General features: G+C 42.4%; 1 protein-coding gene across 9 annotated transcripts in view; it reads left to right on the top strand.

Annotated features, from left to right (window-relative positions):
- CARMIL1 (capping protein regulator and myosin 1 linker 1) overlaps nucleotides 1–16,505 on the top strand; it is a 349,297-nt gene that overhangs the window by 270,673 nt on the left and 62,119 nt on the right. For all 9 annotated transcript variants that reach the window (XM_055126005.1, XM_055126002.1, XM_055126001.1 and 6 more), the window contains exons 27-29: nucleotides 6,102–6,277; nucleotides 10,611–10,698; nucleotides 13,415–13,564. In XM_055126005.1, coding sequence (XP_054981980.1) covers nucleotides 6,102–6,277; nucleotides 10,611–10,698; nucleotides 13,415–13,564 — 414 coding nt within the window. The remainder of the gene's footprint in view (nucleotides 1–6,101; nucleotides 6,278–10,610; nucleotides 10,699–13,414; nucleotides 13,565–16,505) is intronic.

Below are 16,505 nucleotides of genomic sequence, written 5' to 3'. Positions count from 1 at the left end.
CCGTAGACTAGGGGGGTTCACCGTCTTTTCTGCTTCCCTCTCGTTTGCCCGACAAGTAGGCAGCGCTGTAGTGTTTAAAGAGTCTTTCCCTTCCGGGGCTGGAGCCCTCGCCGGGGGTTAAGCTGCTTGCCTTCTGTGCGCTGGCCTGAATTTAACACCTGGCTCTGTGTGGACTCCAGAGCACAGAGCTGGGAGTAGCCCCCAGAACAGTAGGATGTGACTGAAACATTTATTTATTTATTTATTTATTTTAAAAGTTTTTAGTATTATTATTTTTTAATTAGTAAATCACCATGAGATAAAGTTATAGATTTACAAATTTTCATGCTTGCGTTCAGTCATACAATGAGCGAGTGCCCATGCCTCCACCGGTGCCCATTTTCCACCACCAATGGTCCCAGCATCCCTCCCACCACCCCCACCCCGTCCCCTTCACCCCACCCCGTCTCTGCGGCAGGGCATTCCCTTTTGCTCTCTCTCTCCTTTTGGGGGGTGTGGTTTGCTACAGAGGTAGGCATCCTGTTCCGCCTATAATCTATTTTCAGCCCGTATCTCCCACCCCTAGTGGGCCCGCCTAGCACCCTTTGCTTGGTGATCCCTTCTCTATCAGAGCTGCTTCTTCACCTAGCATGTGAGGCCAGCTTCCAAGCTGTGGAGTACTCCTCCTGGTACTTACCTCTACTATTTTTGAGTGTTAGTCTCCCATTCTGTTGTGACTGAAACGTTTAGCTATTTATTCAGCTTTCTCTCTTTTTTTTCAAACCAAGTAGGAAAAATAATTTTTTCTACTATCTCTATTCCATTTCTTATGGTCCGTATATATTTTTCTACTAGTATCAAATTTTTCTGGTTAAAAGTGAGGGGTTTTTTTGTTTTTTGTTTTTATTTTTCATGGCAGCAGAGGGACCAGAGCCTGTAATTCAGATTTAGTTGCCCTTTGTTAGGAATTCTTCACAGAATTCAAAACCCAGCCAGTAGCTGTTGTGATTAATAGCATTATTGCTGGTACCAGAAACTACATCCGTGTACTTGCTCTGAATTGATAATCAATAATTTTTTTCAGTGTCCTTCTTTTTCACTATCCAGTTATTTCTCTCTTCATATTCATAGTTATAAATAATTGTCATTTATGGTAGGCAATCCAAAAACCAGACATGTAAGAAAGATAATTTAAGTAATAAAATACAAAATGATATTTTTCAAATTCTCTAGAATTAATAAGTGGTAAGGTGATATGATTATTTGATAGATGACTGTTTTCTTTTTTTTTTTTTTTTTTTTTTTTTTTTTTTTTTTTGCTTTTTGGGTCACACCCAGCAATGCACAGGGGTTACTCCTGGTTCTACACTCAGGAATTACCCCTGGCGGTGCTCAGGGGACCATATGGGATGCTGGGATTCGAACCTGGGTCAGCCTGGGTCAGCCTGGGTCGGCCGCGTGCAAGGCAAGCGCCCTACCCGCTGTGCTATTGCTCCAGCCCCGATAGATGACTGTTTTCAACAAGTCATCTACATTGCTGTACATTAAGCCTCTTCATTACTTAGTAGCACTGTCACACTGTACTCCCATTATTCGTCGATTTGCTCAAGTGGGCACCAGTAACGTCTCCATTGTGAGACTTGTTACTGTTTTTGGCATATCGAATACGCCATGGGTGGCTTGCCAGGCCTGCCATGTGGGCGGGATACTCTCGGTAGCTTGCCGGGCTCTCCGAGAGGGGCGGAGGAATGGAACCCGGGTCGGCCATGTGCAAGGCAAATGCCCTACCCGCTGTGCTATAGCTCCAGTCCAGTTACTTAGTAAGGTTGGCGATATGTAAGTCTGTAGATACTGAGGGAATTTCTTTCAGCTTCAATATTGATCATCCTGTATCCTGGTCAGAGACAGACATTTTGAATATTTCCTGAGCACAAATAACTCCCAAACATCTTTTAAAAATGATTACTTTAAGGGCCAGGAGGACTGGTCAGTGGATGGAAGCTTACTGCAGAGCGTGTGGGGGCAAAGGGCACTTAGGATAGAGAAGGGACCAACATGACAGAAATAGATGGAATAGGGATATACCCGATTACCTTTCATTATCTGTATTGCAAACCACAAGGCCCAAAGGGGCAGGTGGAGAGAGAGAGAGAGAGAGACAAAGAGAGAGAGATAGAGAGAGACAGAGAGAGAGAGAGAGAGAGAGAGAGAGAGAGAGACAGAAAGAAGGGGGGGGCAGGAGAGAAACTCGGACCAGTGGTGGTGGGAAGCGGGAAGTGTGCACTGGTGAAGGGACGGGTGTTGAAACATTATATGGCTGAAATCCAATCATGAACAATTTTGAAACTGTGTATATCACTGTGATTCAATAAAAACAATTTTTAATAATAAAACTTTTAAATAAAAACTATTGTTTTAGAAAATAAAATGGCAGAAGCCAGTCTTCTTAGCAACATTTGGAGAAGTTCTGTCTCCCAAAAGGATGGTATTTGGGGAATGGGGTTGGGGGGGCAGTGGGGAGAGGATTGGCCTCCTGTAGTTTTGTTTTGTTTTTGTTTTTTTCAGTTTTAGGTCACCCCTGAGTGCTCAGGACTTCCTCCTGGCTGTGCTCAGGGGAGAATATTTGATGCTGGGGATTGAACCCAGGTCAGCCGCATGCAGTGCAAACACCTGCCCTGCTACCCTATCTCTCTGGCTCTGGGTATTATTTTTTAATTTTTTAATTTTTTTGTTGATTCACCCTGAGGTATAGTAACAAAGCTTTCATGTTTGAGTTTCAATCATACAGTCATCCAACATCCATCCCTTCACCAGTGCACATTATCCACCACCCAAATCCCCAGTATCCCCCACCCCATTCCACACCTCCCCCTGCCTGTGTGGCAGACAATTTGCACAATACTCTCTTTCTCTATATTAGTTACCTTCGATATTTCGAGACCAGATCCACCACCACTCATACCTGCCAACAGGGCAATGCTAGACAAAGTGTTTTGTACTGTTTGTTTTGGATGCAATATAATGTGGCTCAGCCGAGAGAGCAGCCACACGCTCTAGGAATTCTAAAATTTTAATAATTAGGGTCTGAAGGACTGGAGCGATAGCACAGTGGGTAGGGCGTTTGCCTTGCATGCGGCTGACCCGGGTTCAATTCCTCTGTCCCTCTCAAGAGCCCAGCAAGCTACCGAGAGTATCCCGCCTGCACAGCAGAACCTGGCAAGCTCCCCGTGGCATATTCAATATGCCAAAAACAGTAACAAGTCTCACAATGGAGACGTTACTGGTGCCCACTCAAGCAAAATTTAAATGAAATTAAGTAAAATATCAAATTCAGCTTCTCAGCTTCATTGGGTATTTGCAGTGTTCGGTGGCCACTGTGGCCAGTGTCTCCTGTCTCGGATACGTGACCTCACCATCTCAAAAACTGCTGCTTTAGACAGGAAGTAAAATCTGCATGTTAAATTTTTTTAGCGTAACCACTAAGGCAGAGGCGTTGTGCCTGTGTTCTACTGCAGGCCTCTGGGACCCTAAGGAAATCTTTGGGGGTTTTTTGGCTTGTCACAGAAACGGACATGTTCAGGTGACCGTGACCACAAACATCCTCCAGTGCAGGGTCCCACACCAAAAGGGACGCGACTCGCCAGAAATCTATTCATGCAGCAGGAAAGGTCCACTTTGCGTCCTGCAGACTCTGATGTCCTCACCTATCTAATAGGTCTGCTGAAATCGGCCCTCACTGCCGGGCGGGATGTATGGGTCAGAGGGAACCGTGGCTTTCTAGAAAAGAAAGTGCTGCATTATATTGTTGGTCCGTCCCGGGCTAAAGGGAAGGTAGAGAATGAACTGCAAAATATCTATTGAAGAGAATACACGAAGCAGGCTAAAAAAATGACTGTTTGGGGACTGGAACAATAGCATAGCGAGTAGGGCATTTGCCTTGCACGTGGCTGATGCAGCTTTGATTCCCAGCATCCCATAGGGTCCCCTGAGCACCGCCAGGAGTGATTCCTAAGTGCAGAGCCAGGAGTAACCTCTGTGCATCACTGGGTATGACCCAAAAAGCAAAAAAAAAAAAAAAGACTCTTTTAAAGGGTCAAAGCATGCAGCATGGATTTGTAGAAGGAAAAGGGACCTTGACTTTAGAGGTGTGAATGCAGGCAGAGGTTTGAAGAGGTGACTTATTTCATGCTACTCAGAGTTGCATAGAAATGTTCTGGCATTCACCCTGAAGACCGACTCCCCTCTTCCTCTCCCCCTCCCTCTCTTCCCCTCCCTCCCTCTCTCTCTCTCTCTCTCTCTCTCTCTCTCTCTCTCTCTCTCTCTCTCTCTCTCTCTCTCTCTCTCTCTATCTATCTAGGATGCATCCTGCATTTGCACAGTCACTCAGGGGACCTTCCAGAGAGGCCTGGGTCTGAGAATGACCCTGACAGTATTGATACTATCACGTGATTCCTCTCAGCAGTGTTGAATTGCTACTCTGTCTGGAGCATGTGCATTTTAATGCCAAGGAGAGAAAGAATCTGTGTTCACCAAACTTTCATGCATTGCATGCAGGTTTCTTGGAATAATGTGCTAAGCAGAGATCAAGGAATGTTCTATTGACAAAATGAATGATTTGAGGAACTTCTTTTTTTTTTTTTTTTTTTTTTTGCTTTTTTTGGGTCACACCCGGCGATGCACAGGGGTTACTCCTGGCTTTGCGCTCAGGAATTACTCCTGGCGGTGCTAGGGGATCCTATGGGATGCTGGGAATTGAACCCGGGTTGGCTGCGTGCAAGGCAAACGCCCGACCCGCTGTGCTATCGCTCCAGCCCCCTTGAGGAACTTCTTGAGCTACTGATTCACACTTCTCTGTTTCTATGAGATCTTTATCGCATGCTGATTTCTGCTGCTCATCCCCCCAGCCTCCTAAGAGATTTTCTTTTAAAGGATGCATGTACTTTGCATGTGAATATATGAGCAGGTTGACCAGGGTATTAGAATTTACACAATGATGGATTTTTCCTTGATCATCCTGGAATAAGAATGGGATCGCCTGGCTTCAAGAAACTGGAATCTTATCATTGAGTAGCATCATTGATCAGAAGAATCCCCCCCCCACCTGTGACATACTGAATTTGTATTATGTGCTAGACCCTACTGGGGACTTTATATGTAACACCCCTTTATCTTCAGTAGTCCAAGGAGGCGAGAATTTTTCCATTTGCTATTTTTGTGGGTGAGAGATCGGTCACTTAGCCCACAGTCGCTCAGCTAGGATTAAAATTTAGGTCTGACTCTGATGCTGGTACCTTCCCCACCCCCCTAACAATGTCATCCCTGTCAGGCAAATTGCTTAACTGCCCTGAACTCACTTTCTTCCGCTATAAAATAGTCATTACATGAATAGCCGCTCTACCTATTTTTACAGATGTTGGAAGGATGAAACGAGCAGAAAATTTTAAATTTTGCAATTTCACAGAAACCTGTGCTGACGGTTCCTGATAGTTTATAAAGTGCTTTGTCAATTTTTTGTTACTATTCCTAGTTTTATTGCTGCAACAGTGAGACTTTTGTCCTCATAAGACTCCTCTTACCAAAAAAAAAAAAAGAGAGAGAGAGAGAGTAGAAAGGGACGGTAGTTTTATGGTTTTCTCTTACAGCTGTTTCACTAGTGCTTTCGAGAGTACACCCAGATTTGGCACGTCTGTAATTTGTGAAATCGCACAAGAGTTAAAATCTGATTTGTTCTGGGGATAAGCATCATTTTGATTTTCTGGTACCAGAGAGAAGGTTCTGGTGTGGTGCATGGGTTAGCGTGGGGTTTGATCTGTGTGTGCTCCCTCTGAAGGTGAATGCACCCCTGTGAAGTACGAGCACAGCACAACACTAGACGTGGCGTGCAGCCCGGGTCCCTCTCTCTGCCAAGAGTGATGTGAACTTCCTGCCTCAACCCAGCGATCAGCTAATAGTCCCGAGGCACCCAGGGCAGCTCGGAGCCCTTGGTCATGCCCTGGAGCTCTATTGTGTGCCCCTGTTCCGAGGGGGCGGGGTGTCCTCTATAACCCCCTTTTGCATTTTATGGCCTCGCCCGCGACCCACCTCTCACGTTCCTCCTCCTCCCCCCGTGTGCCGCATTGCAGGCTCTGCTCGAGTCCATGGTCGATGCTGCCGAGAGCCTTTGTCCCAACGTGATGAAGAAAGCCCACATTCGGCAAGACCTGATCCACGCCAGCACCGAAAAGATTTCCATTCCCCGCACTTTCGTTAAAAATGTCCTGCTGGAGCAGTCGGGAATTGATATCCTGAACAAAATTAGGTACGTGGCCAGCGCTCGGCAGCCCGGGCAGCTGCCGGGAGGCTGCAGGGGGGCAGCCGGACTCCGAGAGGGCTGGTGTCGGCGTCGTCCACAGATGGTACGTTCCGGTGGGGCTCGTCCGCAGTGACCGTACGGGAGCGCCGCCGTGCAGACCCGCGCAGGTGTGACGTCCGTTTCCAAATCCGGCTGGCCAGAGATGTGCCCGCATCGCTCTGGGGCTGCTCCTTATTTAAGGGCAGCTTTTTACAAGGAGAGCACGGGTTTAGAATCCCTTGCTTTCTGCTTCTGAAGTTTCATTTTGACCTTGGTGTTTTTTTTTTTTTTTTTAATTTTTCCTTTTTGGGTGACATCCAGTGATGCACAGGGGTTACTCCTGGCTCCGCACTCAGGAATTACTCCTGGCGGTGCTCGGGGAACCGTATGAGATGCTGGAGATCAAACCCCCAGTTGGCCATGTGCAAGGAAAATGCCCAAATGTTCTATAGCTCCAGCCCCCGTTTTGGCCTTTGTAACGTCACTCCGTTGAAGACGAGCTCCTTTCCCTTCTCACATAATTCTGCAGTGAACAAGTGACAGCCTGATAAGGTGGCAGAGTCTCACAGGCACCTCGCCCTGTTTTCTTTCTGGGTGCCTTTGATGATTCTGGGAGACTAAGTGCATACTAGGAGTGCGCTGCAGTGTTTGTGTAGATTCTGTGTGATTAAGTTAGAAAATTTTGCCAATTTGAGCGTACAAATATAAGGTACGCTCCTCAGCGCCCTTGCCTGAGATTTGACATCGAGACCCTGGGGTGAATAGCAGTAGTACACTGTAGCCAAGCTTAATTCTCATCATGTTTCCTCAGCGGGAAATTGAATGACTAGAATTCAGGTTCCAAAACAATTTAGGTTTTCCCCCCTGTCAACCATTTCTGAATCTTGCTAAGAATACTTAGCAAAAATAACAGCTCTTTGGAGAGTCGGAAGTGATGCCAATGTGTAATGATAGCCCTAGATGATAGCATGCAAGGAAAATTAGTCAAAACCAAAATAACTCAGGGCCAAGGATACAGCTGAAGTTGTAAAGCATGTACCCAGCAGGTGTGGAGCCCCAGAGTTGATCAGTGAAACCACATACCTGTTCCACTTTTCTGTCAAACCAGCCAGGAGTGACTTGGTGGTCCCCAAGCCCTTCAGGAGCTGTCCCTCCACTCCCCAATAATTTTGAAGTAATCCTTCTATTACATTTATTTGGGGTTAAAGAATTTTGCAATAATTGCACAGTCTGAGTTCTAAGATAGAGCTGTGTGGATGTGTGTATGGCTTAGGATCTTCCAAACAGCTCTTTGGAAGACCAGTTGGATGGGCCTTGAGTCAAAGACCTTTGAGACTATTCTAGAATTTTCTAGAATCTAAATTCTTTTCTAGAATTTTCTAGAATCCCCTAGATTAACGATTTTTTTTTTTAAATTCAAGCCCACTTGCATATGAAGGAGAAAAGTATTTTGACCGCTTTGCCTTCATACTAATGGATTTGGTTGCCAATGGGAACATACACTGGTGTTTGTGTATGCTTTTACTGGCATGCCAGTCTGTCATATATGAATACTTAAATGGACAAATTCTGAAAGTTGAACTGAACAAGTAGAACTGTACACATGAATGAATTCATTATATTCCTATAAAGCTTTACTTGGCCTTTTGTTTGTTTGTTTGTTTGTTTGTTTGTTTTTTGGGTCACACCTAGCGATGCACAGGGGTTACTCCTGGCTCTGCACTCAGGAATTACCCCTGGCCGTGCTCAGGGGACCATATGGGATGCTGGGATTTGAACCCGGGTTGGCCGAGTGCAAGGCAAACGCCGTACCCACTGTGCTATCTCTCCAGCCCCCCTTTACTTGGCCTTTTACAATGCATAATACAATGACAGACATCTGAATGTCTGCATGCACATGTGCGTGGATGTCTACCTCCATAGACATGGGCACGTGTACAGATTAAGTTGAATCATTTCCTTCCTTCCTTCCTTCCTTCCTTTCTTTCTTTCTTTCTTTCTTTCTTTCTTTCTTTCTTTCTTTCTTTCTTTCTTTCTTTCTTTCTTTCTTTCTTTCTTCTTTCTTTCTTTCTTCCCTTCCTTCCTTCTTTCTTTCTTCTTTCTTTCTTTCTTTCTTTCTTTCTTTCTTTCTTTCTTCCCTTCCTTCTTTCTTCTTTCTTTCTTTCTTTCTTTCTTTCTTTCTTTCTTTTTTTCTTTCTTTCTTTCTTTCTTTCTTTCTCTCTCTCTTTCTTTCTTTCCTTCTCTCTTTCTTTCTCTCTCTCTCTTTCTTTCTTCCCTTCTTTCTTCCCTTCTTTCTTTCTTTCTTTCTTTCTTTCTTTCTTTCTTTCTTTCTTTCTTTCTTTCTTTCTTTCTTTCTTTCTTTCTTTCTTCCCTTCCTTCTTTCTTTCTTTCTTTCTTTCTTTCTTTCTTTCTTTCTTTCTTTCTTTCTTTCTTTCTTTCTTTCTTTCTTTCTTTCTCTCTTTCTTTCTTTCTCTCTTTCTTTCCTTCTCTCTTTCTTTCTTTCTTTCTTTCTTTCTTTCTTTCTTTCTTTCTTTCTTTCTTTCTTTCTTTCTTTCTTTCTTTCTTTCTTTCTTTCTTTCTAACTTTCTTTCGTTCTTTCTTTCCTTTCTTTCACGGCCCCCCCACCCCGCACCAAGTTGAATCATTTTCTGTAAAACTTTTGCAACCTAGGGCCAGAAAGACAGTACCAGGGTAAGGTGCTTGCCTTCCTGCAGCCGACAAAGTATTGTCCCTAAACACTGCTGAGTATGTGCCCTCCTCCCCCCCCCCCACAAAAATACATATTTATTCTTTTTGTGATCTGTAAATTCAATCAATAAGTATTGCATCTGGTAGCACAATGATAGAGCAATTCAGAGACATTAAAGGAGTAATTGTCCTTAAGAATTGTCTTGTGGTACTAAAATTTGAAATGGATAAGCCCCCCTTCCCTTCCTTCAAGAAGGAGAATAAAAGAAATTATGGACTGTAGTTTTATGACACTTGCAGGTTCCAGCCAGCGTGTGTTCAAGTAAGATTCTCAGGGCCCTCTGGAGGTTTGGGGTGGGGGAATCTATTTCTAATAAGACACCCCAGTGAATCTTATCAGTGTATACCTCTGGGGAAGAATGAAATAAGTTACTTGATAAACCAAGCAGCTAAGAGAGACCTTGTTTCCGCAACAAGAATTAAAGAGAAATCCTTTTATCTTCAGCTGCGGAAAATGTTTACTGTAGGCATCAAAGGTTAGTGTTCTGTTCTTCTGCCTACCCCCCACCTCCCCACCCCTCACCTCCGAGAAATCTTCTTGAGCTGAAGATTTCGATGCAAATGACTGCCTTTAGGTTAGAAATCTGGCACCCTGTCACATGAATATACTTCCAACTTTAGCTTTGGGAATTAAATTATTTCATCTTAATAACTTCTTCCCTGCTCAAAAAACTTTAAAATTGTTGGCTTCAATAACCAGACAAATCTAGGAGAAAATGTTGGATTGTGGGTTTATATCTGTCCCTTAAGTTTACCTTTAATCCTATGATGTGCTAATATATCTATGCCTGTGAGTATTTAGGTAGGGGATACTCAGGCTGAAGATAAACATAGGGGTTGAATTCTTGAAAATACCAAATAGCTGAGATGTTGACTAAAATACCAGCCATCCGACACACCGTGGCTAGGCGATGTATTAGTGAAAACTAAAAGTCATTTTCTATTGTCTGGGTAACTCTTAAATAAAGGTCAGGCAAGAGGCATTAAAATTGTACATTTTGGTAATGTCTGTTTACAAAAGACAAGAAAACAGTGAATCTGTAGTTACTCAAAATACGATGGTGCATCCAAACAGAAGCAGTAGAATATGGAATCATTTATCTGGTAAAAAGTTTGTAAAGAGGTAGGGGTTATACATATTAAAGCAATAACTAAAGTTTAAGTACCAGACTAGACTGTCTTAATTTACTCCAACCCAGGTTTGTTTTCGTTTATGTCAATGGATGGATTGTTCCTTACCACGTGGTACATATGGCTCCCATTAAATTTGTCTTGATCCAGATGTTTTTCATTTCTATCACTAAGTGCTGGGTTTTGAAATTGCAAAGGCAGGTTGACTTTGGTAAAAGAAAGTCTGTTACTTGTGTGTTTATGGTAGTGTTTAGGGCTTGATGTTAGGGAAATCCTTCGCTTGTTCATGTGTCTTTATATTGCGTCTGTAAAAGGCATAACCTGAATGTCAGTTGACCTCATCAACTCAGCATTAGACGCCTGTGATGTTCTTCCCTTGCACAAGTTACAATGCTACTTTTGATTTTCAATTTTCACGTAGTGAAGTGAAGTTGACGGTGGCCTCCTTCCTGGCTGATCGAATTGTGGATGAAATTCTGGACGCCCTTTCTCACTGCCATCATAAACTGGTGAGTGCTGCGGCCAGCCTGAGCAGGATTTTTAAGAAGCATCGTGGACTTCAGCATGGGGATATGATTTATTTTCTACACTCAGCTCCTCTGCATCTTTATCAGTTAAGACCCTCTTTCTCCTCCATCCTCTTCTGCATTGCTTTTAGTCATTCTAGAGCTTGGTGGTTTTTTTGGCAGGGGGAAGAGAAGTGATGATACCCAGAAATCATGTTGCCCGCCTAAGGCAGGTCAAAAGTTTTAGTGGGAGTAATATTGAGAATGAGATTTGAAATTTACGATTTTTGTTTAAAAGAATTTTAAGTTATCTATGTTTTACTGCTCTCTGACATGAGCATTTTCAAAGTGAAATATTTTGAAAAGAAGGAATTGAAATATTTGAAGTCCAGAATAAAAAGTGCAGTAGTCAAATAGACATGGATTCATGATTGTGAACTGCTTAATTATATCCATCTTGGATATAATCAAGGTGAAAGCATGAATTTTCTACTTCTGGAGACTGCGTCTACACCAAAGTCAAAGACAGTCATTTCAGTGTTAGTATCTGCATATGAGTAGCACTGTAGCTCTGTCATCTGGTTGTTCATCGATTTGCTCGAGCGGGCACCAGTAACGTCTCCATTGTGAGACTTGTTGCTACTGTTTTTGGCATATCAAATATGCCATGGGTAGCTTGCCAGGCTCTGCCATTTGGGCAGGATACTCTCAGTAGCTTGCCGGGCTCTCCAAGAGCAACGGAGGAATCGAACCCGGGTCGGCCACCCCGTGCAAGGCAAACGCCCTACCTGTTGTGCTATTGCCCCAGTTCCGCATATGAATAACATAGAAGAAACTGCACATTTTCTCCAACTGCAGGAAATCCTCTGAGGCACAGTGAAAGGTCTTATTAATATTATATCTGGTCTCAGAAGCATTCACAGTACGAGACAGTAGAATTCTCCCAAGCCAAGTTACTTTCCTCAATGAAAAATTTCAGGTTAACCGTGTAGGCTGGAGTTTCTCACGTTTGTGGCATTGGATTACTGGGTGACGCTAGAGGACACTAAAATGAGAGAAATACTAACAGATGCTTCTTCATGAAATAGCGTATTTTAAAAAAGTCATTTCAGAAAAAAATTATTAAGAATTTTTTCCTCCTCTAAAATATGAAAGATGAGGGGTAGAAATAGTTCAATGGTTAAGATATGTGCCTGGCGTATACCCAGCCCTGGTTTGATGTCTAGTGTCACATGACCCAAGCATCACTGAGTACAGCACTGGAGGCCCAAACAACATCAGAGTAGCTTAATGTGGTGGCACCAGAGGGCCCAAACAGTGCCGCATCCTTAGGCCCTGACTCAGAATTACCAGCCTGGTTAGGCAAGAATCACTGGGGGGTCCCCTGGGTCTCCTGAACACTGCTCAGTGGAACTCAAGATAGATGAGTAAATAAGCAATGAAATGTAAAAGTTAGACATTCCCTGCCGTGGTGCTCAAAATATTCCCTGTGCACTAGAACTTGTCCACTAACAGTGGTTAGTAACCCATGATAAGATTAGTCAGGAACAAGAGGAAATTCTATAGAAACTTCTAGATTGATTTGAAATGACCACAATATCCAAGCTTAGGTTACTTTTTATATTTTTTCTCTTATTATACTTATACCAGTATATAGGTTTGTGGCAAAGGGCTTTGTCATCAGAGAGAATGCATGAGTCACTAATTTCTAGCTCATGGCCCAGATATCATATAATTCAGAACCCCCAATCCAGTCCTTCTTTCATTTTTAATTTTTTTTCCAGTGCCAGGGAGTTTCAAAGTCCTAGAGTTTCATGCTTTCAAGACAGGTGGTCTACCGCTGAGCTACAACCCAGGCCCCAGGCTTTTTAAAAAATAAAAACAAAAACAGTAGAGCATTCTTTATAGAAAGTTTATCGATAGCCCACAGTTCCAAATACTGTGTCAACATGTTTTATCAGTCCCACAAATATTGGTTATTATACTAACTACAGCACTTGAGGACTTCACTTTCAGTTGTACTTTTTGTTGTTGTTGTTGTTGCATTTGTTGTTCTTTGAAAAATGTTATTATTCAAAGTATTAACTTTTGGAGGTAATTAAAATAGAGTTGTACAAAAGCACTTTTGTTTTGAAATTCATCTAAATACCATTATATACTTAGTGCTGGTTTGTGTTCTGAGGAGACTTCAGCTATTGTCTTCTCAAGTTTCTTTTCAAAGACATTCTAAAAGTATTAATATTGTCTCCATCTTAAATTTAGAAGTGTTCCCAAGATCCCATGAAATTGGCAACTGATTCTCATCATTACAAAAGAATTAGATCAAAGTTCCTTATAATGAACTACAACTTACTTATTTCAGCCCAGTTTATTTTACTTCTTACTATTTAATATTTTAGATTCCCCTAAGCCTTCATTCTGGAAATTAATAAGTCATATCAAATTTGGCATTCATTGCATGAAAATATTTTATAATTCCCTTCATTTTGATTTTTTACAATAAGGAAGCTTGGAATTATTTTATTTCCATTAGATTCTTTTCAACACCAGATACAAAACAAGATTTCTCTAGGAGGAGGAGAATAACTCCTCGTTTATACAGTTTCTCCCACCTCTCCTGGCCGTGATCTCATGGAACATAGTTTCAGGAACTTAATTAGCTGCTCATCCCTCACCACCGTGCTTTGAATTTCTCCTCGGTCACATCTTGGCCATCCAGGCTGACCACTTCAACAGACGTGGCAAGCTCCTTCCTCAGCAGGAGTCCTTGGAGATTGAGCTGGCTGAGGAGAAACCAGCGAAACGGTCCATCATCACCATGGAGGAGCTCACGGAGATCGAGCGCTTAGAAGATCTGGACACTTGTATGGTAAGACGCGCTCTCTCGTGGCACCATTACTTCGTGCCTCTGTGGGGGTCCCTGCTCTCTGGCTTCCTGTCTCCTGTGATTATTTTTGGCGGTCCAGGGTTGAAGCCAGAACCTCCCCCATACGAGGCAGGGACCCTGCAGCAAGGCACCTCTCTGGACCGTCACTATTATTTTTGTTGAAATGTCACCTGTGCAAACCAGGCCACGTGAAAAGCCCCCCTAGAGATATTTGTCTGAGAACCTTGTTCTACAGAAACTGTTAAGGAAGCTTGTAAGTCCTAAATATTTCCCACCACCTCTGTACCTAACTCTTTATTTGTAGTTTTATAAAAAGTTTTCTTTAAAGAGGATGGGTATTTCCCTTCCAAAGATAAATGCTGAACATTGCAGTAAACAGGAAGCCTAGAGGTGTTCTAGTGGGGTCAAGGCCTAATCGAAAGAAAGTGATTATTTAACACTTGAAGGTCCCCTCTCACAGATATTATCTGTAAATAAAGAACCATTTAAAAATGTGGGGAAGAAACTTGTCTCCCATCCCTCCTCCTCTCCCTCAAATGTATTCTTTGATCCTAAACTCTCTTGTTTGGTGCTAAAAATGTTACTGTTGTATTTCTCTCCTTTTTCCCTTTCCGCTTTATCTTTCTGCAGATAGGGGTGTCCTGTTAAATTTGCAGTTCCTGTTGACTCCTATTCTCTTTCATTCATCTGTCCTCTGGCAGATAGTCTATACATTGTCTTGTGTATCTGGCAGTGAACTTTAATCCAGTATTCATTTTCTAAATTGCACACATGGCATTTATCTGGCCAAATATTGGAACATGCAAGTTTTGGTTGTTGTGCTTTTTTCTATGGGAAATTTTTAATTTAATCCCTATTTTATTGTTTTAAAGTGAATATTATTAGTGTAGTTCTTTAGTAAGAGCTACACTAATAATATTCTTTAGTAAGAACTACAGTAAACAATTGTATGTGCCTTTGTAGCTAATATTTTCATTCACTGTCTCCAGTATTTTTTTGTTTTACTAACGTATTTATTTTTCAAGTAATCATTGAAGAGGGTGCTGGTGAGACTTGTTTTGAGTTAGTTAAATGCCCAAATAGTTCCACATTTATTTCTGGTACCAATAATTCTTAGATCATACATTGTAAAGCAGTGATATTTGTTTTCATCTTTTACAACCAAAGAGTGAATGTGATTCGGTTGCTTTCCTAGCTTGAAAGAGCATGCAGCACTTAGAGTAGTTACTTATTAATCAACATTACTATCCTCTCTTAAAGTCTGCAAATAAAATAGTCTAAACCCTGTCATGCAAAAAAAAGTAATGAAAGTCAGAAGATAAATATCAATCTCAAGTAAAGTATAAATCTCTCATATATTTTGCCTATGTGGAGGGAAATATAAGCAAAACAAAACATGTCCACTATGTTGCAAAGTGCATTAATATATTTGGTTTGCAATAGCCACTATCTTATCATAGGATCAATCTAGGAAGTTCCTAGACCAACCCTATGATAAAATACATGATGGGGAATAGATCTAAATTTAAAAAAATTTCAGTCTACATATTATGTTTCTTGTCAGAATTCTGTGGTCATGTATAACTTGGAAAAAGGTGAAAGAACAGAGCTAAAAACCCTGTGTTTTGTTGGGGGCGTAGACTGTGTTGGAATGTTGGTTGAAGAAGGTGGTCTTGCTAATGACCAGGTTGCTTTTAAGTGTGTCAGCTTGGCTTCTTTGGGGTTGCTTTAATTTTATGAAAGAAAGCCAAAGCCACCCTTCAAACAGATGGGTGGAATGATGGTAGAGGAGAAGAACCATATTTTAAAATGCATATCTGGCACGTCTGTTGACCAACAAGCAAGCCCGTCTCCAGGGACGCCCTGCATGAGATGGCTTCCATTCTGTAACTGTCACCATGCTGTATAGAGAGACTGAAAAGAGGCGGGAAGACTCACTTCTCTCAGGAAGCTAAGATGGCCCGCGTGCGGAGGATGGCCGTCTCCTTGTCAGAACGCCGACAGGCAAGCATCCCTCACACCAGCACCTGAGCCCGTGGAGCAGGCTAATTACACAGGGGGAAGGATTTTTTTTGTTTGTTTGTTTTTTTGGGTCACACCTGGCGATGCACAGGGGTTACTCTTGGCTCTGCACTCAGGAATTACTCCTGGCGGTGCTCAGGGGACCATATGGGATGCTGGGATTTGAACCCGGGTCAGCCGCGTGCAAGGCAAACACCCTACCTGCTATGCTATCACTCCAGCACCACAGGGGGAAGGATTTTTAAGTCACTGAAAATACCTTTTTTTCTTCTATTCCATTAAATATGATCTTTCGTCTTTATTTTAATGGGGCTGATAATTTGTAATGTGCCCGAAAACCAGAGCTTTGTTTACTGATCTTCAATGAAATAATTTTTTTTCTTTTAAATATCTCACTCGAGGTAATATAATAGTGTTAAAGATTCTGGTATTAGTGTACAAAATTCCTGCATCCATCACCACCGCATTGCTTTTTCTTTTAACTGGGAAGGAGCCAAAGATATCTTGTTCACCTGGTGGGACTCAGGGTAGGGTGAAGGTGCAGTGAAGACAGTCAGAATAAACTGAGGCATTTGCCCACCCTCCAGCCACTCTTAGCCTGACTCCGAGGGGAAAATTGACATGGCTTCAGTAGGCTTCCATTTAACTGTAGCTAGAACCTGTGTGTGTTGTTAATATCTTTTATTTAACAAGATTGAGGCATAGAAAAGGCGAGTCACTTGTCACAGCACTGCGGTACCATCCTCTGTGTGTTTAACCACTCTGTTATGATCAGTGTACAAATTTGGTGTGTGGTATGCTTCTTACAATCAGGAAGTCAATTTTTAGATTTAGTGAGTCTGCTTTACTTTCTGTACAATGTCTGCCTACTAATTCCACATAAAGTTCATAGTGAACAGAA

The sequence above is a fragment of the Sorex araneus genome, chromosome 2, assembly GCF_027595985.1.
Source record: "Sorex araneus isolate mSorAra2 chromosome 2, mSorAra2.pri, whole genome shotgun sequence".
In the NCBI taxonomy this organism is placed as follows: domain Eukaryota; kingdom Metazoa; phylum Chordata; class Mammalia; order Eulipotyphla; family Soricidae; genus Sorex; species Sorex araneus.
This window is presented reverse-complemented; position numbering and strand designations above follow the sequence as displayed.